This window comes from Candoia aspera, chromosome 18, assembly GCF_035149785.1.
Source record: "Candoia aspera isolate rCanAsp1 chromosome 18, rCanAsp1.hap2, whole genome shotgun sequence".
Lineage (NCBI taxonomy): Eukaryota > Metazoa > Chordata > Lepidosauria > Squamata > Boidae > Candoia > Candoia aspera.
The window spans coordinates 1,939,393-1,966,759 of record NC_086170.1 but is presented as its reverse complement, the minus strand read 5'-3'; the positions used below and the strand labels follow the sequence as shown (position 1 = coordinate 1,966,759).

The 27,367-nt window shown below is 51.4% G+C and overlaps 4 protein-coding genes across 4 annotated transcripts in view; 2 read left to right on the top strand and 2 right to left on the bottom strand.

Moving 5' to 3' along the window:
• The window catches only part of MTOR (mechanistic target of rapamycin kinase), a 54,028-nt gene extending 49,320 nt beyond the window's left edge, over positions 1-4,708 (top strand). Inside the window, exons 54-59 of the mRNA XM_063317344.1 lie at positions 290-425; positions 1,091-1,156; positions 1,559-1,639; positions 2,388-2,468; positions 2,916-3,021; positions 3,905-4,708. Of these exons, the coding sequence (XP_063173414.1) occupies positions 290-425; positions 1,091-1,156; positions 1,559-1,639; positions 2,388-2,468; positions 2,916-3,021; positions 3,905-3,920 (486 nt within the window). The 3' untranslated portion in view covers positions 3,921-4,708. The remainder of the gene's footprint in view (positions 1-289; positions 426-1,090; positions 1,157-1,558; positions 1,640-2,387; positions 2,469-2,915; positions 3,022-3,904) is intronic.
• A 19-nt stretch (positions 4,709-4,727) lies between these two features.
• On the bottom strand, positions 4,728-8,736 carry LOC134506954 (F-box only protein 44-like). The gene is made up of 5 exons (XM_063317343.1): positions 8,364-8,736; positions 7,574-7,751; positions 6,935-7,030; positions 6,047-6,179; positions 4,728-5,925 (listed from the first exon to the last, which is right to left on the bottom strand). The coding sequence occupies exons 1-5, from the start codon at positions 8,599-8,601 to the stop codon at positions 5,638-5,640; spliced, it is 933 nt and encodes a 310-aa protein (XP_063173413.1). The 5' UTR covers positions 8,602-8,736; the 3' UTR covers positions 4,728-5,637.
• Positions 8,737-15,729: 6,993 nt separating this feature from the next.
• Positions 15,730-20,088, bottom strand: LOC134507157 (F-box only protein 44-like). Its single transcript, XM_063317650.1, has 8 exons — positions 20,058-20,088; positions 19,042-19,342; positions 18,771-18,866; positions 18,116-18,387; positions 17,606-17,774; positions 17,265-17,363; positions 16,731-16,863; positions 15,730-16,615 (listed from the first exon to the last, which is right to left on the bottom strand). Exons 1-8 carry the CDS (start codon positions 20,086-20,088, stop codon positions 16,337-16,339), a joined length of 1,380 nt encoding a protein of 459 aa, XP_063173720.1. The 3' UTR covers positions 15,730-16,336.
• Positions 20,089-21,413: 1,325 nt separating this feature from the next.
• Positions 21,414-27,046, top strand: UBIAD1 (UbiA prenyltransferase domain containing 1). Its single transcript, XM_063317415.1, has 3 exons — positions 21,414-21,592; positions 23,043-23,582; positions 24,563-27,046. The coding sequence occupies exons 2-3, from the start codon at positions 23,090-23,092 to the stop codon at positions 25,048-25,050; spliced, it is 981 nt and encodes a 326-aa protein (XP_063173485.1). The 5' UTR covers positions 21,414-21,592; positions 23,043-23,089; the 3' UTR covers positions 25,051-27,046.
• The last annotated feature ends 321 nt before the right edge of the window (positions 27,047-27,367 follow it).

Here is a 27,367-nt window from a genome sequence, read left to right as displayed (position 1 = left end):
TCACAAGGCATTACGGACAGTCACTCCAGGAAACTGTTGCTAGGAGTCAACACCACCGTTACCGCTGGTTAGCAATGGACTGGAAGTCCTGCTCACGCACCTCATTGGCATCTCAACTTTGGACCGCCGGAAGAGGGACGTTCCACCTAAGCCCTGTGCCACCTATGGAAAGCCCACCAGAATGCCCACAAAGCCTTCCGGCCTACCAAACCTTGAACTCTGCGACCCGGAGGGTATTTGGGTCAGAACCCCTTGCCGACTCTTTCCCCCCTTTCCTTTCCCCTCCCAGGTCACCGGCTTAGATGGAAACTACCGAATTACCTGCCACACCGTGATGGAAGTCTTACGAGAGCACAAAGACAGCGTCATGGCCGTCTTAGAAGCCTTTGTGTATGACCCCTTGCTGAACTGGAGGCTGATGGACAGTACGTTGGCCTGAAGCGAGAGCCCAGCAGCTTGAACCGCCTCCCTCCCGTGCAGTGTCCCCAAAACCAGCATAGAATATTATTCATCCAAAAAGCAAGAGTCTGGTTGCCCATAACCTGACTAACCCGTTTTTTTAAGAGGCACAAGCTTTTGAGAGCTGCAGTGCACTTCGTCAGATGCACAATTGAACGACAGCTCGCGAAAGCTCCTGCCTTTTAACACAATCAGGTGCTACCTGATTCCCGATTTTTGGCTACCTTAGAACTGACACGGCTGTCCTCTTATAAAGTCTGTTAATGTAAAGAAACAGATCTCCAACTTTTCTGCTGTTCTGACACTGTTCTAGGCAGGTCGACCGTATAAAACCAAGTAGGTCTGTTAACAGCACAAACAAATATAAGAATAAAGGTAGTAAAATAGAGACTGAAACAGCAGGTTTGAACAAGACCAGTAAGACTAATAAGTAGACGTCAAAGCAGAGAGGTTTATAATGAGCAAGAAGTAAAGGTGAATGTTTAATTGGGTAAAAGAAACAAAAGCCCCTTACACTTAGGATTGACGTAAATGCCTCCCAAAAACTGGTTGGCTCTCTCAATAAGAGACATTGCTTTTACATGCTCCTGTCGGGGGGGAACCTGAACTGACCCACTTCCTTCCTTTGCAGCAAACACAAAAGGCAACAAGCGATCTCGGACCCGGACAGATTCGTACTCTGCCGGCCAGTCAGTCGGTGAGCAGGGGCCATCGTGTCCTCCGTTTTTCTTTACGTCGCGTTCTCATTGGACGGGGACCGTGTTTTAGCACCTCTCCTTTCTCTAAGGAGATTAAACTGCAGCAAGAAGGAAGCATGAAAGGCGTTTGGCCTTTTCCCCTCTGTTGGTAGGGAGGGGAGGCGACTTGAAGCCCCACGAGGCCTTCTCAGTTGCAAGAGATGAGCAGGGGGCTAGGCCAGACCTAGCTATTCCCCCTAAACTTCCTCTCTTTTACCATCTGGGAATACAGTGGCTAGTAAAATTGTCTCTCTCCCAAGCAGCTTGCGGCTCTTGGCTGTTTGGACCAATGCTATGCAGCACGAGAAAGGTCACGAGCAGAATGTTTTTTTCTTATTTGACCACTTCCTTCCTTTTTTAAGAAATGTTGGACAGCGTGGAGCTGGGTGAAACGGCCCATAAGAAAGCTGGAACGACGGTGCCCGAGTCTATCCATTCCTTCAGTAAGTTTAGAAAGCGTATCCCTTCATGTTAAGCCTCCAGATTGTGGAGGAAAAAAACATTTAAAAGTCATAGAAGGATGTGGGCTTGGCTTGGCCGAGTTAGACCAAAAGGCCCAGCCGGTAGAGAATCCAGTCTCCTTGAGTAGTTAATTCAGTATTCCCCTGAGATCTGTTCCAGGTGTTATGGCTTTATGTCTCTAAAACTGAGGTTCTGCTTTAAGTGTACATTGTAAAACAATGTTTATTAATAAGATGGCTGGTCACGTTCCTGGGGGATTAGTTTTACCCCTTTATAAAATTAATCTGTATTAGGTGCCATCACAACATTTCATGGTGGCAGATTCCTCATTCTGTGTTCCATGTAAAAGTGTCTTATTCCGCCCTAAATCCATTGTTGCAGTTCCTTTGAGTATCCCAGTGTTCTGAGAAGGAAAAATGTTGTAATATTCACAGGCACAAAACCCCCTTTATCCACTTGGCCCGCAACTCAGCAGCCTCAAGGACTCCAATCTTCTCTTGCAAAGAAAATTATCTGGCCCCTCTTTATGGGAAGCTTCCCTTTGTGGAAATACAAGGGTGGGATGTTCAGAATTGGACTGAGGTGCCTGTTATGGATATGATGATTTCCCCCTTTAATCAGGGTCAGGAAAACTGAGTTTTAGGATTCTAGCGGTGATGCAGATAAGTAATTGCAGATGGATTGCTCTGAATTTTCAGATCGAATTATTGCCCATCTTTTTCTTTCCAGTAGGGGACGGTCTTGTGAAACCAGAAGCTCTAAATAAGAAAGCTATTCAGATTATCAACAGAGTCCGTGATAAACTCACTGGTAAGTGTGTTGTGCTTCTTTTGCCAAACACGCACATGGAATTTGGGGTGGGGACAATGCTGCTCAGGGTTTCTTGGCATTTTGCACGGCATCCCCACTCTCAGGATCCCTTTATGAGGACACGGTAGCAGAGGACCCTGTCCCGAAGAACTCACAATCTTTAGCTATCCTCCAGGGACATGACAGTGAAAGGTGGGGAGGAGCAGAGAAGCCAGAAATAGTTGTACTTAGGTGATGTGAGGTCAGGACAGAAAATGTGGGAGCAAGCCAAGACTTGATGGGAAAGGGTGAGTCCTGGAACGCAGTTCTAAGCGCTCGCATCCAGCAAGCGTGGAAAATCCTTAATCCAGGACAGAGAGAAACCACCGTTGCTGAAACCACCCACTGCCGGTCTTGCAGAGGAAGGCACCCCTTGCCTAACGCTTCTCTCGTTCTGCCCTTGCCAAGGACGAGACTTCTCCCATGACGAGACCCTGGACGTGCCCACCCAGGTGGAGCTGCTCATTAAGCAGGCCACTTCCCACGAGAACCTTTGCCAGTGCTACATCGGATGGTGAGTTCGCGTGCTTTTCGGCTCGGCCTCGGAAAGGGCCTGCCGCTTGCCCACCGTGCTCTGAGCGAGTCGAGTTGGAAACCACTAATCGGGTGGCTTGTGCATTACCTGCCAGCTATTCCTGATGGGTTACCTGAAGTTGCCCGGCCGGTTGCCGTGCTCTTGCCGAGCCTGTTGGGGCAAGGAGCATCGTTAAATTGATGAACCGCTGCTGTGTTTACAGCGCCCTGAAATGCAGGAGTAGCCAGGAGTCCTCCCTGTTCTGGGAAGTCGGGTTGGAACCCAACTTAAGAAAGGCCCTTCTGGGTCTCTTCTAAAAGGTTTTTCTGGTCCTCCGACAGCAGCCACCCAGGTAGTGATGGAAAGGTCACCAACAGGAGCTACAGCAGCCTCCTGCGACTGCTTATCTGTAAAGTACGTGTTGGTGACGGTTGTTGGAAGATGGTCTGTAAATGCCACCAGTGAACTGAAATGGTATCGCTGCCTCTCGTTTGAGCAGTGGCTTCTAAGCCTTCTGGCTTGGTGCTGCGCACACGCCCCTGTTCAAGCCACCCCTCTTCATTGTCATGCCATAACAAACCACATGGTCGATTGATTACCCGCTGCAGGAGGGAGGATATTTTATTTCTTCTTCATTGATGGGGGTCCAGAAAGAAATTTTGAGTGCTGGAAAACACTTCGGTTTTTTAACATTCTTTTTTCCCCCTATCATACAGCCAGCTCGCTCTCTCTCTCTGGTTTTTTTTTTTTTTACCCATGCCATATCTTTCTCGTGAACTCCCATGGAAGCTCAGTTGGACTTCAAAAGTAAACTTGTCCCTGTTGTGTGGGGCTCCCAGGCCAAGTTGTTTCACTGCTTCCTGTCTGGTCTTTTTTCCTCCAGGTGCCCCTTCTGGTAATAGAAGACTTGTGTCCAAACATTTTCCTGGCCTCCCTCTCTAGGGTCTGGTATCCCATGTGAGTTTTTTGCAGACGCAATGGGGAGTAAGGATGGACTGCGGCTTGAGGGTGGAGGGAAAAGAGCTTTTCTCGGACTTCGGGACCTGTGGAGGAGAAAAAAGGAAGGCTTTTTTCCCCCAAGACACATCCTCAAAGACACGGCTCGGGAATGTAGTTGAGCCATTTCTGGGACCCAAATCACCTCGCTTAGGTGTGGGAAAATGCGGAACGTCTAAGAACCAGGCGTCGGTCGATGTGACTTGCCAAGCTCAGAAGTTAGCCCAGCCAGACTGCGGTTGAAGCTTGTGAAAACACAATTGGAGCATGTGTTAGGATTGCATGGAATGGCAGTTGCTGTAGAGCAGGGTATTGTGGCAGGAACAGGGGCCTCACAGAAGTTTTTATTATTTGGACCATTGTCATAACAGCAGAGAAAATAAAGGCACAAAGTATTAACCTTGGATGTTAACAGCATTTGGGGCTTTGGAGGAAGAACACAGAACATTCCCTCTTTGGGGGGAAATGACAGCTGAAAACCCTAGCAGGATACCCACGTGTTTCTCGCTCTTTTCGCTTGTGTTCCTATTCTTTGTGCGTTGGGGGGGATCCACAAAGGCATTCAAAAGCTTTGGATGGCGGTGATTTTGTCAACGGTAGATATTTCAAGCAAAATGCACAAAGCATTCCTGTGTTTAGATGCCTTGCGGTAGCCTAATTTTTGTGCCAATAAAGTCCGTCATGTTGTAAAGCCTGGATTCTGGACATGCTTCCGTTAAAAAATGCACAATTTCAGGGGGGAATGACAAGCAGATAACCAACTCTGGGCCATTTCACCCTGTTTCCAGTCCCAAAGCTTCAGTTTAACTTCTGGGGGAGAAAAGGGGTCGCAGGAACAAGGCAGAATAGAGCAGGGGTGTGTGTGTGTGTGTGTGTGTGTACACGTGTGTGTGTGTGTACACACACTCTATCTGAAACTTGCACCAAACTTAGACAATTTAAGAAGAGCAGAGAGCATTTGAAACCGGTCAGTGGCAGACACCCCCTCTACACTTTGCCTGGACCAAAGTGACTCTGGGCAGCTTACAGATGAAAAAGTCATAAAAACCATTAAAAAAATGCGAAAGGGAGAAGGAGTTAGAAGAGGAACACTAAAAGGCCGAAAGAGCGTCTTCAAGCCACCAGCCATCCCCAGGGCTGCCTGTCACTCTCGGGTCCCCCAGATCTAAGAGCATCTTGACGCTCTTCCGGAAGGCCAGAAGAGTGGGGGCCAACAGCCTCCGGGGCAAGATGTTCCAGCCACGGGGCAGGCGGGTTGAAGCCCCCCAGAACCGTGAGCCTGGGGAACTCCACCGCCAACCCTGGGACCGCCTCCAGCAGCTCAGGCAGGGAGGCTGCCACGCAGCAGGGAGGCTGGCACAGCAGCAACACCCCCAACTCATCTCGCGAGCCTTGCTTCAGGAACGGGGTCGCACAACTGGCCACTTGGGGAGCAGCGCCCCTGGGGGCCAACAGAGACCCCCTGATGACCATGGCTACCCCCTCCCCTGCCCTGGGGTCTCGGCTGGTGCCATGCCCTAAACCCAGCCGGGCACATTTCCAAAAGGGGACCCCCCTCCTCCAAACCCCAGCCAGGTCTCGGTAACACATGCCAGGCCAGCCTGCTCCCCCCTAATAAGGTCACGAATAATGAATATAGTTCCCACGGCAGGGACACTGGCTGAAGTGACAGTGCCTAATGTCTCGGCCGTGCCTGTGGTACATGGCCTTGTCTAGAGAAAACGGTCCAACGGTGATGCTGGTTTTGGTAATCCTCATTCGCTTCGATTTGCTCCTTTCTTGGGCCATCCTCAGACATTTCATTACTTTGGCGCCACATCTGGACTGCTGCCAACTGAAATTCTGGCCTTGGTGCTGAAAAAAGACGTGACGGATTCCCGGAGGGACGTTGTGAAAAGCGTAGGAGACCTGCCAAGGAGGGGGAGAGAGAGAGAGAGAGAGCGCGCGCCGGCGTGAGCTGGCTTTGCGACGAGCCTCGGCGGTGGGTGGGGAAGAGGACCGGCCCATTCCAGGAAGACCCCTCATCTACCTGGCGCCATTCGCCGTGATACTCAGAGTCATATCTGTACTTCTCTTTGGACTGATACTCTCTGATGACCTTGAAATCGGCAGACAGCAGCTTCACGCACAACTCGTAATGGCCATAGAAGCTGTTGTAAAACCTGTTCAGGGGCAAAGCAGAGAGGAAAAGCTCAGGCCCGGCACGTCCTCGCCCCAAGGCGGCCAGGCAAGGCTTGGCCATGAGCCTTCTGGAAGAGCAGCAGCTTGGGGGCTGAAAAATATAACAAACAGGAGCTCCTGTGGCGATCCTGATGGGCATTCCTGGTCTCCAGTTGGAACTGGTTGCCACCCCTGCAATTTGCCTTGGTTATTGAACGTTGACCTCCCACTTCCTGACGGTCAGCAGAGGTTTGATTTTTATTCCCGGGGAGCCTCATCTGAGCCTCCACAAAGACCTGCTGTCTTCCTATAAGGGTGCGGTCTTTGTGGGCTCTTGAGACGGATGGGCATTCTGCCATACCTAGCTGGGAACACCGTATTTGTTTTGGTTGAACAGACACTAGTGACCTGGTTCCCAGAGAACACCAAGCCATAAACCATGACTGACAAACCACGGTGGTCACTTTCATACTGGTTTGGTTGACCTCAGTGTATGAACCTTTGAAACCCACCGGAGCCCTAGGGATTCAGCGACCCTGCATCTGGGTGAGTGGCAGCCAGAGGAGGCCTGGCTTATCGAGAGCTGGACCTGGAGCCAGAAGTTTGCTGCCCTAGGAAGGCTTCACAAGGGAAGAGCTTTAGAACTGTTGAAGCCTTGCTGTCCAGATCTAAACCCATATTTCTGTGTCTCTCAAGAATTATGTCGGGCAGCATACGTCTCCTCCCCTGTACCAGGAGACAGCGCTCGGGCACTCACCAGTCCTTCACCACAATTGTGGGCCTCCCGTCATCCATCAGCTGATCCCAGTAACCTTCATCCCTCAAAGTGATGAGCTGCGACTTTGTGCAGAGCCTGCAACAGAAATTACAACGATTAAGAAACACCCCATCGCGCTTCTGCAGGCAAATCCCAGTTGGAGAGCTTTATCAGGTAACGGGTCGGCCCTTAAGAGACACTGGATCTTGGAGCAGAGGGAACTGGGCCTAATTGGGTGAAACGAGTCTTTTTAGGTCCCTAACCATTGAACAGGAAAAAAAGACATCAAGTTCTTTTGGCTATAGCGCTTAATGAACTGAAAAACCAAGAAAGTAGACAAGCCCTTTCGAAATGTCCATTGGACAGAGCCAAGTTCAAGCTGCCTGATTTAAATCTTGGTAAGACTAACGGGAGCATCCTTCCTGCTTGAAAACTATTTACGTTTGGTAATCTTAAAATAAAAAGTCTGATTAGATGGAATAAATTCATGTAAACCGAAACTCCCTTTTGTATCATTTTGAGAGATGGAAAGTCCAGCTCGCATGCGGAATTCCACATCCACACACGAATTCCCACGGGAACAACTAAGAACCCTTCCCCGTCAATTAATGTCAGAACAAACATGGCTATAATCCTCACCCATTATATACAGCGAAGCACTTTTTAACTTCTTGATAGGGTATGTCTTTATCTTTTATATAAATATTCCTCTGAAGGAAATCCCACGCCTGGAGCCTTGATGAATCTTCTTCAAGGACGTCCTTAATTTTCCACTGCCCGTCTGAAGGCATTGCAGTGTCCCAGAAGTCTAATCCTTCTGTGAAAAAGCCACAGAAAGTCAAGGGAGAGGCATCGGCTCCATGCTCACATTTCCCTCGAGTCGGGCTTTCTTGACGCTGCTTTGCTGAACGAGCCACAGGTTGGTTGGATTTGAGCTCAAACGTTGAGGTTGAGTTTGCAAAGCACAGGTTCTGCTCTTGTCCATTCTGCTAAATCAGACCAAATAAACCACTATATGGATGAGTCAAACGGTAAAGCGGTTGGGCAGCTGTTGTGCAATTACTGGACAAACTGTGAACGTGATCATTATTTACACGGGCGCATGTAATCCATATCAATCCCCAGAGTGATAGAAGATGCTGGTCAAGGTATAAAAGAGCTATTCTCAATGATAAAGGCATCTTCTATAACGACTATTACCACTGCCTACCTGGAGGATAGGGCCTTCATGCCCGCTGTACCACTGGGCTATAGAAAGTTATAGAAAAAACAGTTCTTGAGACTTTGGACGCACAAGGTGGCATTTGGCAGACGTTCCATCACCTTGGCCTTTGGAAGAAGTCCAGCCCCCCGGCACGGTCTTTGCGAACCCCCCGTCCTTGGGAGGACGGCCGCTCCCCCGTCCCCTGCCTGTTGGAGATGAACTCACCTTCGCCACAAGGGTTCTTGATTAGGTTCTTCTCCAGGTGGCAGAAAATGTAGAACGTCTTGGGCATCCTCAGATTGGCGTCCTCCTCGTGATACTTGTGCTTCCACAGAAGAGGGATGTCCACAACGTCTCGCCACCTCGAGCACACCAGCCGGCAGTTCCGTATCAGCTCCCGTATCGGGAGCAGGCGCAGCACCGTCAGCAAGATGTCTTCGGGCAGATCTTGAATGCTGGCCATGTTTGTGCCCAGGAGGACTAGAGAGGAATGGGCGCAGGAGGTGAGCAAATGCTGGGCTGAGCAGGCCGGTGGGGCACAGACCACACCTAGATGTGGGAGACAGTCCCTACCAGACCGACGTGCCTGAAGCTCCTTTTCAGCCCTGTCAACAGTTTTAATCCTCCCTTTGAGATTCACACTGAGCTGCTCAGAAGGGCTGCAGGTATAAACCTCTGCTCCGATGCTCAGAAACCCCATTTTTATTTTAAGCAGGGGCATTACTGAGTTCCAGTCCATGGTTGCGCTCATGTGCTCTCCCCCCCCACCCCTCATCCTTCACCCTGAACTCCCAAAGTTCGTCAGTGATATATCTGGGGAGAAAGAGGGGGGCTCTGCCTGGGTTCAGCCCTGAAGACCAGGCTCTGGATTGAGAAGGGCCTGCCCACCGGCCTGGCGTGGATCCATCCCTCAGCGGAGAAGTTCTGGGTGGTTTTACCTGGCTTAGGAGGGAGAAGCAGTAAAGGCAGCAGCGCCTCCGGCCTGGAAGATGCGCCCTTTCCCTCTCCGGATCAGCGGCAGGGGGATGCGGCTAACGTGGCCTGCCGCGGCTAACGGCCCTGCGAGGGAGAACTTTGCAAAGATGCGGAGGAGCGGAAGACACTCCCTGCTCTGCTGTTTATGAGGCTGGGTGGGGGGGCGGGAGAGCAGCGCCTCCCTCCTGGGTGGGGCGGGGGCGTGGGCACGCCAGGCAAGGCTCTCTTCGCCCAATGACGCGCTTCGCCCACCCCGGCCCTGACCACTTCCTGGATGCTGTGGAAATCTACTAGGAAGTGACTGTCTCTGACTCCCGAGGGAGCACCATCCCAGACATTTGACTTACGTCTCGTTTACCGCACGTCTCGGCTTGCGAGAGGAGCCAGGCGTTGAAACTGAAAGCGTTCATTGGTGAGCCGGCAGATGGGATCTCCGGAACGATGCGAAGTTGAGCCAAGAGCTTTCTGCCCTGTTTTGGGTGCTTCCTTCTTACTTGCCTCTTGATCTCCTCTGGTAGCCGAAAGTGGGATGAGAGTTGGACAAGGAAGCCTTTAAAATAGTTCAATCCCCCCCAACACCCCCCACCCACCCACCCAAGCTTTGTCTTAACCGGCCCTGCCGCTGCGAAAACAGTCGTGAAAAGAGGCTGTGGGGCCCGTGCAGAGGACATTCAGCAGCTGAGCGTGGCTCCCTTGCACCTCAACATCTGGATGGTCAGCTGGCACGAGCTGCTTCTCCCCCCCCCCCAATTTCCCTAACCCCAAATGTTTTGGGGTTGTCAATGGGTGGAAAAAGGCAGGGCAGAAAAGCCTTCCCAGTTCGCATGCAAGTGGGTGGCTGTTGGCATAGATTAAGCTGACTTTTGTGGACCCTTAAGACACCCCTTCCCTGAGGACCCCCCCCCCTCCGTAAGTTTTACCTGGCTGGTTTCTCGGACAGCGGAGAAGGGAATCCCAGCCAACTCATTTGCATATGTTGACACCGCCGAAAGAGCCCCTCCCCTTTAGGGTTGCCTTCGCTGGCCAGCAGGGGCCAGATGTTTGCTGCAACAGTCCAAACTGGGCACCCTGTCCTCCAAGATGAGTGTTTGTCAGGTGTCTATAACCTTCCTGGATGCTTTCCAGGCCCAGAGAACTACAGTTCCCATCATTCCCAGCATGCTTGCGCCCTCTCCTCAACAGATATGCTAGCCACACAGAATGATGCCGATGAGATCCCTCCTCCTTTCCAGACAGGGCAAGGAAGGGTGTATCTCTGGTTCTGCAGAGGAGGGGGAGTGTGTGGTCTGTGGTGGCTAAAGCTTTCCCAGTTGAATTTCAGCCTGCTACAAAGCTATTCTCCAGTTTTTCTCCAAAAGATTCAGGATGCCTAGGGCTAACCTCCAAAGAGGAACCTGTAATAGGCAATAGGAAACATACTGGTCCCATAAGGGCTGAGGTGTTTGTTTTGATAGTGACAAGTATGCCTCTTTTTGTCACAAGTGTGAAGCAGCCACAATCTCAGTGCAGAGAGAAGCCAAAAGCCACACAATCCAGGCCACTGTCATCTTGGCCACTATTTTATCTTCAAAGAGGGAAGGAAGCAGAGACACATTAGAAGTTTAAAAAAAAAAAGCACCTTCCAGAGCCCCTGCTGACGTTGTGCACTCCAGAAACCAGTTTGTGTTGCAGGAAAACAGAGTGGAGCTCAACCTGCTTTGGGTAAGTCTCTGAGGCAGATGCCTGTTAATTTTTCCACCTTTGGCTAAGAGGAGGAGGAAGCTGGCAGGACTGGAATTAAAGAGTAAACAGAAATGGGCCCAAAAAGATGAGTTTTGGGGTTTGGGAGAAATTGCAGCACAAAGGAAAATTCTGACCTCAAGGGGTGAAACCCACATGCCATGCTAAACTGTGCTTCGTCTAACCACAATTTATTAAGTGAGCCATAATGGGCAGGATTCGCACATCAGGCTACTCCAAAACGTAACGGATCCCCTTCTGGCTTGGGTATGCAAGGCCAGCTGAGGCCGTATAAGTCAGCTGTCTGATGCCAAGATACATCTCTGCCGCCTCCTTCAGTTGCAGCTCAGGTCCTGGAGCATTTGGGCTGAAGAAACAGCCCCATCACAGGCGGGCAGCCAGCCCGTGGGTCAGTCAATCGAATAGGGACTGACGGTGACACAGCTTTGGGTGATTTTCACCCCATTGTCTCCGGAGGGTTTCCCATTAGTATAGAGACTCTGATATTGAAAAAGTATGTGGCGAACTCCCATGCCAGCAGTTAAGTCAAAGATATGTGTCACCTAGAAAGAAAACAACACATTAGATTGGGGGAAGCTCATGGCTTTAGCTCTGAGCCTGGGAAGGGAGCAGAGCTTGTCAGGTTTACCTATCCAAGGATAAACTTTCCCCTCAGCCCGACTTCACCTCATTCCAACGCTCGGTTTCCATCTCCCTTTCATAGAGCTCTCCTGTGCAAAATTCTCCAATGACTTTGAAGTCGGCGGACAGCAGTTTCACACAAATTTGGTAACGGCAGCCAAATCCACAATAAAACCTGACAGGTTTGGAAGAGGTGGAGGTTGTAAAAAGAAAAAGAAAAAAAGAAAAGGCACTTGGGATACCCCAAACCTTTCACTTAGCCTTGAATGAAACAATCACAGTTGTTGCCTAAAACATCATCTTTGCGTGCCAAGTTGCTCTGCCTCTGGGCAGATCTCTCCATTGCCTTGAAGAGGGGTTCTTAGAAACTGAATAAAGGGATATACTGGGTCTTCAAAACCTGCCCATGTCCCGCAGGGGACGGGCTGGAATGTTAGTTAAGCTGAAAGGACTGTGGTTTCTGCTGGGAATCTGTTACACAGGGCCTTGGTTGCTGCATTATGGTTATTTTAATTCTGTTTCTGTATTTTGTTGATCGAGGTTGATTGTTGTTAGCTGCCCGGGATTATGTACCTCAGATGGGCAGCCATATACTGTACCTTCCCTCAATAAATACATTATAATGGTTTGGAATGGAGTTAGACCAGTGTTTCTCAACCTTGGCAACTTTAAGACGTGTGGACTTCAACTCCTAGAATTCCCCAGCCAGCCATGGAAGTCCACACGTCTTAAAGCTGCCAAGGTTGAGAAACACTGAGTTAGACTATATCTGGAGCAAGGTAGAAATGATGGAGCTGTCCATAGTTCTGGAGTTGACATTCACACACTCTAGAGTCCCTTCAACAAGGGCCACCACCCATCAGATCTTGGCACCACCCTCAAAACACTGGCATTGCATCGTCTTGGTCCTCCAGCCATCCAAGGCCAGCGGTGGCTTGTCCTGTACTCCCCAGCCTGACACCACTAGGGCAGGTCCAGCGCCAACCATCAGTTCATCCCAGTAGCCTTCATCCGTCAAGGTGATGAGCTGGCTCTTGATGCAAAGGCTAAACCACAGATGAAGAGGATTCAGAATCATGGCCTCAACCGTGGCAGTCAGGCCTTGTTCTTCAGCCCTGCTGGTGGCGTCCCTATTCGTGGCAAGAGCAGGACTTTGGGATGATGCACCGGTAGGTAAAGTTTTACACTGGCAGGGACTTCTTTGAGAGAAGGTCCTGGGCATACTCACAAAGGGGCTGCCAAGCCCTCATGTCAGGCAGCAAATGGGGTGGCCATTGCCCAGCATCTGCCCTAAGGAGCTCTTTACTGTCCCACTCCACCTTCTCTCCTTGTGATTTCTACAGCTGGAGTGCTTTCTGATTTAATATAATTGATCCAAGCTCCCTTTGACCAGCAGCTTCTCTGCAGAAGATGCAGTAGATGCCTTCATTTCTCGGAAGGATTTATTTTGGGACAACTGATCGTGCAAAATCGAATTTTTTTTCCCCTTGTTGTAATTACTGGAATTTCTTGCAGGGTGTTTGTGATGTGTTCTGTATGGGGAATTTTACATCAGCTCAAGAATGCCCAGAACTCAGTTTCAGTTACGCATGAACCCTCGCCCGTCAGAGGCAACAAAGCATTGCTTAATCTCCTCAGAAGGAATATCAGCTGGTTTCAAAAGGCAGTTTCGACAGAAGACTTCCTTTGCCTGGTAGGTCAAAGCATCTGCTCCAGATAATTCCTTGGTTTTCCACTGGCCATCCGGAGGCATCTTGATTTCTCAGAAGCTTAAGAACCAGAAAAGAAAGGAAGAGGCAAAAAATAGCAGTGGTGACAGGCAGGCCTCCGGCAGACATTTGCTCTCCTTTCAGTAACAAACAGGATGCCATGACTAGAAAGAACATGGAAACTACATTATTCTAAAAAGTGCCCAGATCAGGATCTAATAATATAATCAAGAACACAGGGGGCCTCCCTGCCAAACTTTGAAGGGGCTTTCTGGCTCTCTGAAACATGCTCCTTCATCGTTCCCATTTTCCTTCAAGCCCTGGCTTAGCCAGCATCGCACAGCTGCTGTTAGAGCTTTGCTGCCAAGCAGTGTAGAAAGGCTGAAATACAAAACGTAAATCCGCAAACAGGCAAGGAGCTGCAACTCCCACGCCGCCTGTGGAAAACTAGTATGTTGAGACCACATGTTTTGCCTGGTCTGTTTGAGGAGCTTGCCTTCTACAAACGAGGAGGCTTTTTTTCCTTTAAAAGGAGAGGAATTCCTAGATGTGAGGGGATTCCAACTTTCTTGCCTGGAGATAGGTAGGTAGGAAGGTAGGTAATGTTTTTAATTTGGCTTTCCTGTTCTTGCCTTCCAGAGAAACAGGCGCACGCGCACCTTCGCCACAAGGATTCTTGATTAAGTTCCTCTCGAGGCGATAGGACAGGTAGACCTCCTTCCACCCTTTCAGGCACACCTTGTGCGTCTCCCGGTGGCCTCCCTTCTGCTCGTACTTGCGTTTCCACAAAGCCGGCAGATCCACCAGGCTTCGCCGCCGCCTGCAAACCAGCCGGCAGCCGTGGAGCAGCTCCTGCATCGGACACAGAATGAGCACGTCGAGCAAGCGGTTGTCGCGTAAGTCAGTGATGCTCGCCGTCTTCCCTCCCAGAAGCTTGGTCCGCCTGCAAAGAAGGGAGAGAGAATCACGAGCATATTGGTGCAAGATGGAGATGATGGTTGTGTCGGCAGAGTACACTTTCCACCTGCTTTCCACAGCCCCAGGGCCTTCTCGGTATGGCGGGTTAGGGTTGGGGTCCAGGGCTTGACGGGCACAAGGTTGGGGAAGGGGGCTCGATGGCAAAAGCAGTGCTACCCACGGGGGATCCCTGGCACAGCGCTCACGTCCGCCCTGAGCCCTTACAGGGCCGTTGCTGGTCCCTCAGTGGGAACACTCTGACGCAGACAAGCTTCCAGGTTGGACGATGCCTCTCCGCCCATCTGGCCTGGAAGCAGGGAGCCAGGGACAGCCTTCTGGCGGGACGCCCAGATCTGGGTGTGACATTCAAGCGGCCGCCGGGGGCAGGGAGGGCTGGGTCTGCCCGTATCTCTCTTCTTCTTGGAGCCCTGCCTTCCTGATCGGTAGCCCTAATTTTTCAGACTTCCAGAGGGACTCTTACCTCTTGACACATGGACAGTCTTTCGGCCGGCTCCTGCTTGACTGCAAATGCCCTTCAGAAATTTGGCTCCCCCTCCACCGCTGACACTTCCCCGGGCAAAGGATGAGTCTCCGTCATCCAGCAGCGGAAGGACGCACAAGGAAGTCCTGGAGATGTCGGCAACCTGAAGGCAGTTCTCTGATGTCTGTCTGGCCGAGGAGGAGGAGGGGGGAATCCCTGGCTCATTTGCAAGCAATGACGCACGTTGCTTGACGTCACTCGTGAACCTTCAATGCAGCAACCGAGTTGTTTGTTTGGCTCCTGGATGCTGACCCGCGCCAAAGAACTCAAGAGCCAGCAAGCTGTTTTGTGCACTTGAGTCCCGTGGACTTTGGATTTATTGTGTGTTTTGAAATCCGATACAGCACCACTTTGGTTTTGCGATGGAGTTGTGGCAGCCTCCCATGCGCAGCTGCAGCCTGTGAATGAGCCTCTTAATAGCAGCTGCCAAGAGGAGGAAAGACCCTCTACTTAAAGGTTTTCAGAAGCCTTAACCACTTTCCCTGTGCATTAAAACTTAGTTTCCAAGCTGGGCCCAGCACTGAAACTTTTAAATCTAAGAGCGTTCCTTCGAACACAGGCAGAGTGCTCCCTCCCCTCGAGAATGCAGCTGGGCTTGCTTGCTAGGAGTTAAAATTCAGATCTTATTTGCTGCAGAGCTTTCAGTCCTTACAAGAGGCGCATAATGCACTTTTATCTTCCCTTCCAACAATACCTCTGTAGATTGGACAGCAGGCTAAAGTTCATGGCTACAGTGGGGAAGATACGCCTGTCTTTTAAAAAGGCATCTAAAAGGACTTCCTTCGGCTGCCAGTGGTTGAGTCAACTGACCATTTCCCCTTTCAATAAGCTTCAAAACGCAACTCAGCGTGTCAGTCACGGACCGTTAAAGCACAGAAATAAACAGGAATAAACAAAATCCCTGCTGTATCGAAATGCTGCTGCTGCTCTGTCTTCACCTAGACATCCATTCCAAGGAATATTATGTTTTTTTTTAAAATTCTGGAACCTTTATACCCATTTTCACAGAACTCAAAGAAGGCATTCAAAGCAGCTTACAGCACAGTGTAAAAAAATCCAGGGATTTTAATTTTACAAAGTAATTCAAAAACATCAGATGACAGCAAGAGACATGAGACCCTGACAAAGGGAGTTTTCAACTGTGGAAAACTGAGAATTAGAACGGAGCCTGAGCAGACAGTCACGGCAGGGAGATTCCAAAGAAGAGGTGGTTTCTTTTCACATTTGCATCACCATTGTTAACCGTCTCCTGCGCTCCACAAGAAGGGATCAGCCTTCTTTAGATTGTTCAGACGACAGCCTAAAATAACTTTGACAGCTTGGCCTGGAACTTCAGAGGTCTTACTTTGAAAATACTCAGATCAAAAGCAGACTCTGAATTTGCATTAAAAAAAACAGTATGGGGGAATGCTAAGTATTAATAGTGAATATCAAGTTGCAGCCGAGGCAAAGTAAAACTTCTCGGTTGCCTGCATGATTGTTCTTGCTGCTTTTAAGAACTTCTCCCAGCGCTGCTTGTGAAGTCAGTGCTTTGGCTCGGAGAACCTGTGTGCAAAACCTCACCTGAAATTTAACGGGGGCCTCAGTCCACAAAAGACCTTCATGACCTCTCCTGTTTCTCATCCCCCCCTCCACAAGATCTGAAAATATTGCCTTTATTCCGTGTAATTATCGGCAGCTTTCGTGGTTTGTATTAAGTGTAAACATGCAGCCTCGGAGAATACGTACCCACAGCAGAGAAAATCCCCCCTCCAAAAAAAGGTACAAAAGCTTAAAAGTGCTAAATAAAGAGACCTAAGCCAGGCTGCTTCCTCCTCATACAGATCAACTGTAATACCGCTGTTGGTTACTTTCACTGCTGACCGCCAGCCCACTCTGGGCTCAGAATCGAGGTAGCGCACTCCACGTGGGCAGTTTTCAAAGGTGTACAAAACCTGCAGAGGAGAGAGACGCAGGAGGAGCCCTTTGGTCTGGAGAAGAAGGCGGCAGGAGAGAAAAAACACTTGCTGTAAAATGCAAACCTAGGTTTCCTCCCAGGGGATATTTTACCCCCCGCCACTCTTCGACGGTGGGCACTCTTTCGTGGACTTCAAAGACCTTGCAGAATTTTTGGAGGGCTTGAAAATCGGCCGAGAGCAGCTTCACGGTCAGCTGGTAATGGGAGTTGTCAACGTTAAAATAGCTATTTTGACAGGGGGGCAAACAGGACAGAAAACAAGCGTCAGCTGGTCACACCCAAGGGCCGTTCTGTGCCCCGAAATAATAAAGGGTGTATTGAACGTGGCAAAGTAAAGGAGTCATTGCAGCCTAGCAATGGAGGAAAAACCAGGGCTTCCCCCAGAGACACAGGGAATCTCATTTAACCCTCTGTCCTGGTCTCTGAGTTTTGGGCGTGAAGAGCCCAGCCCAACTCCAAGCATCCTTGACACGCAGTAAGGACTAGAAACTTTATTTTTTTTTCTTAAGTGAAATACAGCATCTGGGGAAGCAGAATTCTCTTCACATTTTGAAAAAAGGGAGCCCATTCATAATTGTACAACACACACACACACACACACCATTTTTGCAGTCTTCAGCACTCACCAGTCCTTCACCATGATGTTGGGCTTAAATTCGTCCATTACCCAGTTCTGGAATCCTTTGTCCTGCAGGGTGACACGTTGGCTCTTCTTGACAAAAAACCTAGGCAGAGGTGGAAAGGGACAAAGGCCATCCTCCGTCTGGGGAAGGCACTGGCGCTGGAGAGGGTCAGCAGCTAGGAGCTCCTGAGCCAAATCCACCCTCTGCAGACATATATGGCATCTGACTCTTTGCACAGGCCTGGTTTGGGCTTGGGGAGGGGGGTTACTGGTGACCACGCACAATCTCCAATTCCTGGGTAAGTCCCAGGTGAGCCCCAGAATCCGTGATCAAATTCAAAATACCTCAGACCACCAATTTGGTGCCACGTGGGTACGAAGCAAGTCCAAATGCTGTCCGGGAGAGGGGATTTGTTTTTCTTTTTAAATATCTTGGGGAAATGTCTCCTGAAACCTCTCGGGATGTCCTCAGCCATCCAGTCCACAGGACGAAGTTCCCAGTATCTCAGCCAGGCTGCAGGAAAGAAAAGGAGGCGAGTGAAGAAGAGACAGCCACTTATTAAAACGGGCTCCCCCGGCTTGCCGGTCCTCATCTCTGCTTTCCCTGCGATGCCCTCCTTCCTTATCCTATCAAGGAAGAAACTGCATTCTGGAATGAGGGCCCTCAAAGACTTCCTCGCATGCTGAAAGCTAGCTTCCCAGGGAGAAGTGTTCCATCCTCACCTCCCTTTTTGCACCCAAGCTGTGTGGCTTCCCTGTCCCTAAAGGGCTGGGCTCCTGCGTGTGTTGGCTAACGGCACGGATGCTTTGGGGCCCATCTGCAGGAGGGCTTGGGAATCACCATCAGGGACGGACCTCTTCCGCAACTGTTCCGCAGGAGGTTCCTCTTGCTCAGGCTGAAGAAAAACGCCCTCCAGTCCGGGAGGCCACCCTCCAGCTGCTCCAGGTGGAACCCGAGGCGCTCGCATTTCCGCTTCCAGACCACGGGAAGGTCCACGAGGTAACGCCACCGTTTGCACACCAGCCGGCAGTTGTGGATCAGATCCCGCTTGGGGACCCTGGACAGCACGTCCAGCAAGGTGTCTTCCGGCAGGTCCCGCAGGGTCGGCGCCTTCCGTTCAGGAGAACTGAGCGGGGGCGGGGGGGAGAGCCACCATGAGGACTAGCGCCATCGAATCCAAGGACACAGAACGGTTTAGCGGGAAGCAGGCGAAGAGGCGCCCAGCTCCTTAAGCTACACCAGGAGCTAGGCAGGAAGGCGGACAACTCTGGACATGCTCAGAGACACCTCGCTCCTTTCGCTCTTGCCGGGAGCTCCGGGGAAGGAGGTGTGCTTGGCCTGGCTGCGGCTGCCTCCGGCCTCCGACCTCCGCCGGTCGGAGGAAAAGGACGGGATTCACCCCCGGATCCCGACTCGCTCGCACTGCTTATCAGCGGACGCGGCGCGGGAGGCCGCTCGGCTCTCTTCCTCTTCCTGGAGCGTCGGCTGCTCCCCAAGCCCGGGACTTACCTGGCCCGGGAACGCGGCGGCAGGCGGCCAGGGGGAACACCGGCGCAGACGGCGGGGTCGGGCGGGCGGTGGCGGTCGAGGGAGCGGGCGGCTTTGCTGCGGAGTCAGGCAGCCCAGCTGATGTCGGGCAGGGGGCGTGGCCGGGGGCGGGGCGGTGCCTTCGGGGCAGGAGGGCGGGTCCGATTCCGGGCGGAGACCCCGCCCCTCGCCCCGCGGCTGGAGAGTCCCCGGCCGCTGGCCTCCCGCTCCCATCGCCCCCCGCCGGCCCGGCCTTCCCGCGCAGAAAGCGACCGGGGCTGCGGGCGAGGGCCGCCGCCCCTCCTCCTCCTCCTCCTCCTCCGCGAAGCGACTGAGCTTGCCCAGCCTCTGGGCATGTGCAGAGTGCCCGGGAGCCGCGAAGCTGGGTTTCGCGCTCCGAGCGGGAAAGGGACGTTTCCTGGGTCCGCCCTTTGACTCCGACTGTTCCAAGTCAGTGGATAAGAGGGAGGAAGCGGCCGCCGGCGCGGGCTGCGAGCGCAGAGGTGCCGAGGCGGGGCGGCCCTGCTGCCGGCCGGAATAACCCGTTTTCCGCGCTTGGAGGAAAGGCGGAATGTGAAGCCCTCAGGTGCGTGCGTAGCTTAAATAAACATTTAAGTCATGTTAAATAGGCAGTACTTGATTCAATAAACGGGTATTGCAATAATTGATTACAAAAAGTAACTTTTTTTTTGAGACCGGGGTTCTTTCTCTCCCGCCTTCGTAGCAAATCAGCCAATCAGCTTCCTGGGCCGCGTAGATAAGCGTGGCGTTAGCCAATAGCAAAGGCAACAGCTTGAACCTCGGCCCCGCCTTTGTGGTTCTCTTTCCTCGCCTTTGCCGTTCCCGGCCCGCCCACAAACGTGACAAGGCGGGGTCTCGCAGGTCAATAGGAGCCAATAAGATGAGGGGCGAGAGTTCTACTAGCCTTTCCGCCTCCGTGAAGGCGGTGCGAGACTGCGCATGTGCCAAGAGCTTAAGGCATGGGCCCTAAGAGGGTAAGATGACATCTCTATGGTTAACGTGCGCTGCTGAAAAGTTTCCCCCGTTAGAATTCAACGTCTCGTCCGTATCAAGGTCAGGAAGGGTCCTCCTTTACCGTAATACCCGGAGAAGGCACGCGTGTGTTTTTTTTAAATACTATGCACCAGTTCTTGTAAAAGAAACAGGACTATTTATTTCTCAAATTCTCAAATTATCGCCCATTTACTTCCAATAATCAATCACCTCACCCGCCGCTCGACCGGTGCTACGCCGCTGAAACGTTCTTACCGTATTCTATGGAATAGATCCTCCTGTGCATTTACTTTTGTAAACGCATTTATTTTTCCTCACCGCGCCGCAATAATAGATTTTCGTCCCTGAGCGAAGGCGGCGTTGAGGGCTCCCCTCCTTAACTTACGGGCAGGCCGGATGGCGGGGGGAGCGACGGCGCTGCCGTTCGGGGCAGCCCTTTCCCCGGCTGCCCGGCCCGCGCCGGCGGAGGAGAGGCGGAACGACGGGCTCCGGCTCCGCGTTCCCCGCCCGGCGGCTTTGGGAGGCTCACCGCCCTCCCCGGCCAGGGGGCGGGGGGGGCGGGGGCGGCGGGGGGAAGCTTCCCGGGGAGCCGCGCCGTCCCGCCTGGTGAGTCCGGAGGAGGCGCTCCCCGCCTTGGACCTCGCGGCCCATCGTCCCCAGCCGCCCTGGGCCGCGGGGTCCCCTCCCAGCCGTCGGGGGCGGGAAACGGGTCGGGGGCTCCAGCTGCCGTCTCAGCAGGAGGAGGAGGAAGTCCTCGGACCGCAGAATCCGGAGTCCGAACGCGCTTGGCTAAAAAGCAGACGCTTCCCGACTTCGGATTCCTCCGAGTCCCGGTGGTCCGTCCGGACCTTCCCCCCGTTCCTTCCGCAGCGGCTGCTCTAGGGCGTCCCCGGTAAAGGCAAGTGCGGGGCTTTGCGAGAAAACAAACAAACCAGGCGCACTTCAAGGCATCAGCTTCGCCGGTTTATTTCTTGAGGTGTCCCCCCTGCTTTTTAACGTAGCTTTTTTACGGCTGGATTCCTTGGTAACCACTTTTTGAGAGGTTTTGCCTTCGGAAGTGGGTCATGTGTTTTTAAATACCACACATGATTTTTTTTTTAATCGTGTGGCATGGCAGTTTGGTGCTCATGCTGCTTTTTCTTCTTGCTGGGAAATCCCTGTGAGGTCCAGCAGCCAGAGGTGTAGACTATTTAGCCAGGACAAGCCACGTTGCCCGGGGTGCACCCCGAGGAGGCTGGTCTACCTTGCACAGAGTTAGGCTGAGAGGGAGGGACTGGCCCAAGGTCGCCCAGCCGGCTTTCAGGCCTAAGGCGGGACTAGAACTCACAGCCTCCTGGTTTCCAGCCCAGCACCTTAACCACTAGACCAAAGTGGCTCTCATCACACACGATAAAGCAATTAAAACAGCAGCATGCCAGCAGAGGAGTCAGGTGTTCAGAACAATGGGCCTTCTTTCTCCCTGGGTCGGTGCATCAGTTGAAACTCAGCCAGCCCCACGTGAGACCAGGACTTAGTCTATCCAGTTGGATCACTTGTGTCTTGCCAGTAATCCATCCGGTTCTGCTGTGTTTCACAGTGTTTCTCCCAGATTTGGAGTTAAGATCTTTCCTGATTACCTGATGCAGTTGTTCCACTGGAAAATGTCTGGCTTCCTATACAGAGCCTATTGGTCTGCATAATCCAGGGCTGCTGACTTCAACTCGCCGAGCCTTTTCCACCCCTCTGCAGCTCCAGAGAAAACCTCCGATCTGCAAAGAATAGATTCCAGGTTTAGCTCCCAGCCTCTCCAGGTAAGGCCGCCAGGTCACTTGTTTGGGATTGGGGAGCTCTGCTTCTGGCCTGGAAGACTGCAGTAGCCGTTAGATGTTTTGATCTTCAACTCCCCTCATCCCAGCCAGTGTGGCCAGTGGCAAAGAGTGGCGAATTTGCCCCAGCGTTGAGAGAGTACTAGCTTGCCTATCTCTGAGCTAGACGGCTTGGTAGAAGGCTGTTTCCTGTATCGGATGCTTTTTATGGAAAATTTGAATCCAAGACTTTTTTCAGTCGCTTGATCTTGAATTAGAGGCATTTTGGGTCAGAAGGTTCTTTGTACTGAATCCAGAGCTGGTTGAGTTTCAACAGGAAGAAATGATCAATAGCCTCCCTGTTACTATTGAATTACCCCACTCCTCCGCAGTAGCTGGGCTGAGTGGCTGCTGGGATTTGTAGTTCCACCACATCTGGAGGTTCCCTTCCTTTTTTTGAAAAACATACCATCTGAGTTTCTCTGAAATTCCTCACTGGGAAAGGAGGGCTCAGGCCCATCTGCATACATTTTTTTTTCCTCCACCCACTTGTAATTCCCAGAGTGTGCAGGAATCATGCAGCATCCGTGGTCTCCTTGCATCCCCCACATTTGAAAGCGGCATTCGGGGTACAGGAGAGTGCTGTGCCTTTAAGTGGGCGATCAGCTGGGTTCCTTGGCAATGTAAAGAATTTATGAGCATGAGTGGGACTTCAGACTGAGCCCACTTCGGGGTCATTTCTTAATGGGGGTGGAATCAGACTTCTAAATGAGGGAGTCCATTCCTTCTCTCCCCTGAGGGCCAATGGAGGAAAAGGATTCTCTCCTGCCAAACTGATCACTTAACAAATTCACTTGCAATCAGCAGCCAAGGCTGGTAGGTTGCTTGCCCGCTGGCCCTTGGGGTTTGTTAATTTGAACAGTTTGCACTTTTGCCCAACAGCCTTTTCTCAACCTACCATCCATTGCATTATGGATTTACAGTTTCACGCCTATTATACTCATACGGTATATGCCTTGGCACATTTATGATAACCAGGTGGGAAGAGCTTCCCTCTTCCAGATTAATTCTGGTGCTCCTAAACAATTATTTGGCTAAATTAGGTATTTAGTTGTCCATTTTTACAGTTTAGTTCTCTAAATTTTTCCAGTTGCTTCCTTGCCTTTTTTCCCCCCCTCTAGCTGTTTCTGATCGGTTCCTAGACTTTCAGAGGCATGTGCTCACCTGGGGAGAATCGCATCTCTCTTTTCCTCCCCACCCCCGCTGCCCAGCATTTCCTTGTCCAAATATAATCATCAAAGTGTCTCCTTTCTTTTCTGAAACATCCTTCAGAAAAGAAGGGGAGACAGGAAAAAGATTTAAAAAATGAGCAATTGCACAGACAGTCCTTCCTTCCTTCCTTCCTTCCTTCCTTCCTTCCTTCCTTCCTTCCTTCCTTCCTTCCTTCCTTCCTCAGGTCGGTTTCTATTACCTGTCCTTAGAGGAGCGTATTGGGCCACGGAAATGGAAGATGAGATGGAGAAGATCAACATTGTGTCTGAAGGCCTCCAGAACAGTGAGACAGCAGAAGAAGGAACTCAGTCCCACACCTGGCCCCGGAAATGTGCCTCCTATGTCCTGGCTCTCCGGCCCTGGAGCTTCAGCGCCTCCCTCACGCCGGTGGCCCTGGGGAGTGCCCTTGCTTACCGCTCACAGGGCACCCTTGACCTGGGGCTTCTGGTTGGCAGCGCTGTCACCGTCCTGGCAGTCCACGGAGCCGGAAACCTCGTCAACACCTACTATGACTTTTCCAAGGGCATTGACCACAAGAAGAGTGACGATCGGACCCTGGTGGACCAGATCTTAGAGCCTCAGGATGTGGTCAGGTTCGGGGTCTTCCTGTACACTCTGGGTTGCATCTCTGCAGCGTGCCTCTATTGCTTCTCCACCCTCAAGCTGGAACACCTGGCCCTGATTTACTTCGGGGGACTCTCCAGCTCTTTCCTCTACACTGGAGGTAAGGATTGTTTCTCTGTGGGGCTCCCTTCCATACTGTGGAACCCAGGAGAAAAAAAAAATCTGCCTTCCGTTAAAATGCCGTCAATCCAAATTCCAGGCCATGCACAGAGCTCGAGTTCTGGGGCCTGTATGTGTGAATCAATTAAATATGGGGAAAATACTGCAAACGTTTGCCCCGTCTCCTTGGTTTGATCCTGCTCCCATGAGTAAAGGGGCAAATGGCAGTCAGGCTGGAAGACCAGATCTTGTGTCTGGCGTTCCATGAGCCCTTTCTGTGTTTTTGAGTATAAATGTGGCTTTAGCAGTTGCTAGGAGGCTATTTAACATTCCGGGTTTTTTTTCAAGAAGGAAGAAGGGTTTCTTTTTTCTTGAAGAAGCGTCAAGTAGGGTTTCTCCCTGGCTTCAGCAGAGAAGACCTTTCCCATCACCCCTTCCCTGAAAGGGTTTAAACTGCAGACCCTGTTAAACCTGGGATCTCCTGTAAGGGAAGCATGCTGTGGCAGTGAATTGGGTTCTCTTCATTTGAAAGAGCCTGGAAAAGAGAAGATTTGGGGTGGGGCAGGCTCGGGGCAGATGGAGCAAGCATGTCCTTGGTTACCCCAAGACTCCAGTCTTGGGCAGCTGTTTTTGGCAGAATATTAGGAGGCTGTTCCTGATGGCAAGAGCTGCTTGTCAGTGGAACTTTCTGCCTCAGGAGGAGGAAAGATCTCCTCTGCTCCACTTAAACAGAGCCCGTCAGGAGGCTACAGGTCCGTGCTCCTGCGTTGCTGGGTTGGGCTAGTTGATCTCCTGAGCACCCTTCTGGTTCCCAGCTTGGAAAGGTGTCCTGCTCCGTTAAGGACACGTTGAAGCAGAAGGCTGCTCCCTGTTCTCTTCCTGCTTGAGCTCAGTTTGAAGGCCCCCAGTCCTTCCCTGCCCCATCTGCCCACTCCCTCCTGACGCCTTTCCCGTGACCTTCCCCCCTTGTCGTTGCTGCAGGCATCGGATTTAAATACGTTGCGCTGGGTGACGTGGTGATCCTGATCACCTTTGGGCCCCTGGCTGTGATGTTCGCCTACGCCCTCCAGGTGGGCTACCTGTCCATCTTGCCCTTGCTCTACGCCGTGCCCTTGGCCCTCAGCACGGAGGCCATCCTGCACAGCAACAACACCCGGGACGTGGAGTCTGACCGGCAGGCGGGCATCGTCACGCTGGCCATCCTCCTCGGGCCCACGCTGTCCTACGTCCTCTACAACAGCTTGCTCTTCCTGCCGTATCTCATCTTCTGCGTCCTGGCCACTCGCTACACGGTCAGCATGGCTTTACCCCTGCTGACCCTGCCCATGGCCTTTTCCCTGGAACGGCAGTTCCGGAGCCAGAGTTTCCTCAGAATCCCGCAAAGGACAGCCAAGCTTAACCTCCTCTTGGGACTTTTTTATGTGTTTGGCATCCTTCTGGCTCCCCCCGGTGCCCTCCCCAAACTCTAGGTGGATGTGAGTGAATGGAAGATTCACTGGAGCCTTGGGTTGTGGTAATAATTCTTCCCAGAGAGCTTTCACAGAACGCACACACAGACACACAGACACATGTATATACACACATGTGCATATATTTATATGTGTATGCCTATGGTAGCCTTCACCAAAGCTGCACAAGGGTTTTTTTGTTTGCGAACATCAGATTTCCTGAAATGCTTCCTTTGTACAAGGAGAGAAATCATCTTTATAAAGGATAGTTCTCTTGACTTTGGTTTTTGCTTTTCTCTCTGGTTTCTTTCTTTACCTACATTTCATAAATAAAAATAGAAAGGTTAGCACTCCGGGGTAGAACTCCTTGTTCCTACAAGACCACCTAATAGAAATCCCTTTTAAAAAAGAATTTGAAAAAACACACCAGCAAGAAGGAAATCTAAGTGCTAAAGCAAGTTAATCATCTCATCTAAGGCATTTTCCCCCAGCTGCTACTTTTCTGTCTTAAAGCTGGGCTTTTTAATGGAGGGAGTTCTAAAGATTTCTTTTGGTATCCTAGGAAAAATTACTTCAGATCGTATCCCAGCTGTTCCAACCGTGGGACGCTGGAACCTGTACCAGGCCTCCTGTTTAAAGTTCAGGTGTTGACATCCTCCATCTTCTTTGAGCAATTGGGGCCACACCTTACTAATAAAACCCTCCACGGAATGCTGTCTTTAAATCAGGCAATCATTCACATCTGTTGTGAATGTCACCGTGCATCATCTCCTCCCATTTGTTCCTCAAAAAAACCCCCAAAATGTTGCTCAAACACTGAAGGATAAGCAGGATGAGTCCAAATAACCATTCGGTGATATTTTGGAGTAGAAAGATGGGAATAGCATCCTTTCGGAGGGAGGCGTGCCCCAGATTCTTTGCCTTTCTCTGTGTCTGTGACGAGGGCAATGTGCCTCTCTGGATTCAGCTTCGTAATGCTTCTGCCTGGAGATAAGATGTAACACGAAGTCAGTTATCACCGAAGTGAACCAACTTGCTGTCAAATATGACTCACGAGGCACGTTCCAATTTGGGTCATGCAGATGTGTTTTGACGAGCATTCAAGATGCTGCTGCTGGCTTATAGTGGCTTTGGATGGCGCCTCTCCAAGGCAGTTTTGGCAGTACTGAGAGCAGCCTGTGGCTCACCTGCTCTGTGTTGGGGCATCGTCCAACCACACGGAGGCTCAGCACCCTCTGGGAATGCCCTTCTCGTGGGGGAGCTAGGCCGAAGCACACGGGCGCTTGGGGGGGGCTCCCAGATGATGCTTCCAGTCGGTGTCCCTCCCTCTTTGGGCACCAGAAAATGGAGCTTTGTTTGGCGGCCATTAAGAGGAGGCGTCAGTCTTTCCCAACATGCTCCCTTTGGGGCTCTGGTGCTTCAACGCCCTGCTGGCTGGGACGCCTGAAGGGCACTAGGTTGGGGGAGACTGAGCTGGCCTGGTTTCCCGTGGATTTTCAAGGGCTCTTGGTTTTCAAGCTTCCACCAGAGGATCTTCCTCTGCTTCCCTCTCCAGGCTGGGCATGCTCTTCTGTCTTCGCTCCTGTCATTTCATGTGAGAGTCACCTCCCGTTTCAGGGTTCTGAGTCAAGTCGCCATCCCACCAGGCCTTCACCCACACACTTTTTTTGGAATAATCTGCTCCAGCTCATTTTGTGCCCTGATGCGTTGGGGTGTGAGCTTTGCCCTGCTTTTTCTCTAAACTGCCTCAAGTCCTTTTCACCATAACTGGTTTGCTAAATCAAAATCTCTCTCTCTCTCTGCCCAGCCACCCCTGTGGAGGACTGGCAAAATAATAAAGCTGGCGTGGCAAGAGCTAAGCCTCACGGGATTGCTGGGCCCTGATCTGGCCCAAGGACTTAACGTTGCACAGGGATTTAAAAAGAACATTTGGGATCCTGCACTCCTCATCTTGAGCGCTGTTTGTTTTCATTGGTACCTGCATTATTTTAAATAAAAATAAGAATGCAAATCCTTAGTAACTTGTCTTTCCTTTCCATTTCTTGCTTAGATTTGGTTCTCTTTTGGGGACAGAGAGAGAAGCAAAGCTTTTGTGTGACTTCAGTTTGCACACACGCTGGCAGTGAGCTGTAAGGACTGTGCCAGGAACATCTCGTAACATCAGAGCTTGGTTCCCGTCAGAGGACATGAAATATAGGCACAGCTTTGATCATACTCTCATGGCCGCCATCCCTGCTGGACACCCCGTTCCAATTTAAGCTCCCATCTTTCCAACCCTGAGTTCCTTTTTCTTCTCCTGCAGAGGCAACCCCCCCCCCAAAACCCAGCTCTGATTTTG

Bases quoted from the DNA above. Each gene is read 5' to 3' on its own strand.
- LOC134506954 (XM_063317343.1), bottom strand. From the start codon at position 8,601: ATGGCCAGCATTCAAGATCTGCCCGAAGACATCTTGCTGACGGTGCTG. The intron at 7,752-8,363 runs GTGAGTTCATCT...GCTTTTTCACAG, and splicing joins CAAGAACCCTTGTGGCGAAG to AAGGATTAGACTTCTGGGAC. The intron at 7,031-7,573 runs GTGAGGATTATA...TTTCTGTTGCAG, and splicing joins TGCTTCGCTGTATATAATGG to GCTCTGCACAAAGTCGCAGC.
- UBIAD1 (XM_063317415.1), top strand. From the start codon at position 23,090: ATGGAAGATGAGATGGAGAAGATCAACATTGTGTCTGAAGGCCTCCAG. The intron at 23,583-24,562 runs GTAAGGATTGTT...TCGTTGCTGCAG, and splicing joins CTCTTTCCTCTACACTGGAG to GCATCGGATTTAAATACGTT.
- LOC134507157 (XM_063317650.1), bottom strand. From the start codon at position 20,088: ATGCACAGGAGGATCTATTCCATAGAATACG. The intron at 18,867-19,041 runs GCCGGGCCGGCG...CTGACTCCGCAG, and splicing joins GTCGCTTTCTGCGCGGGAAG to CAAAGCCGCCCGCTCCCTCG. The intron at 17,775-18,115 runs GTCCGTCCCTGA...TCTTTCCTGCAG, and splicing joins GCGGAACAGTTGCGGAAGAG to CCTGGCTGAGATACTGGGAA.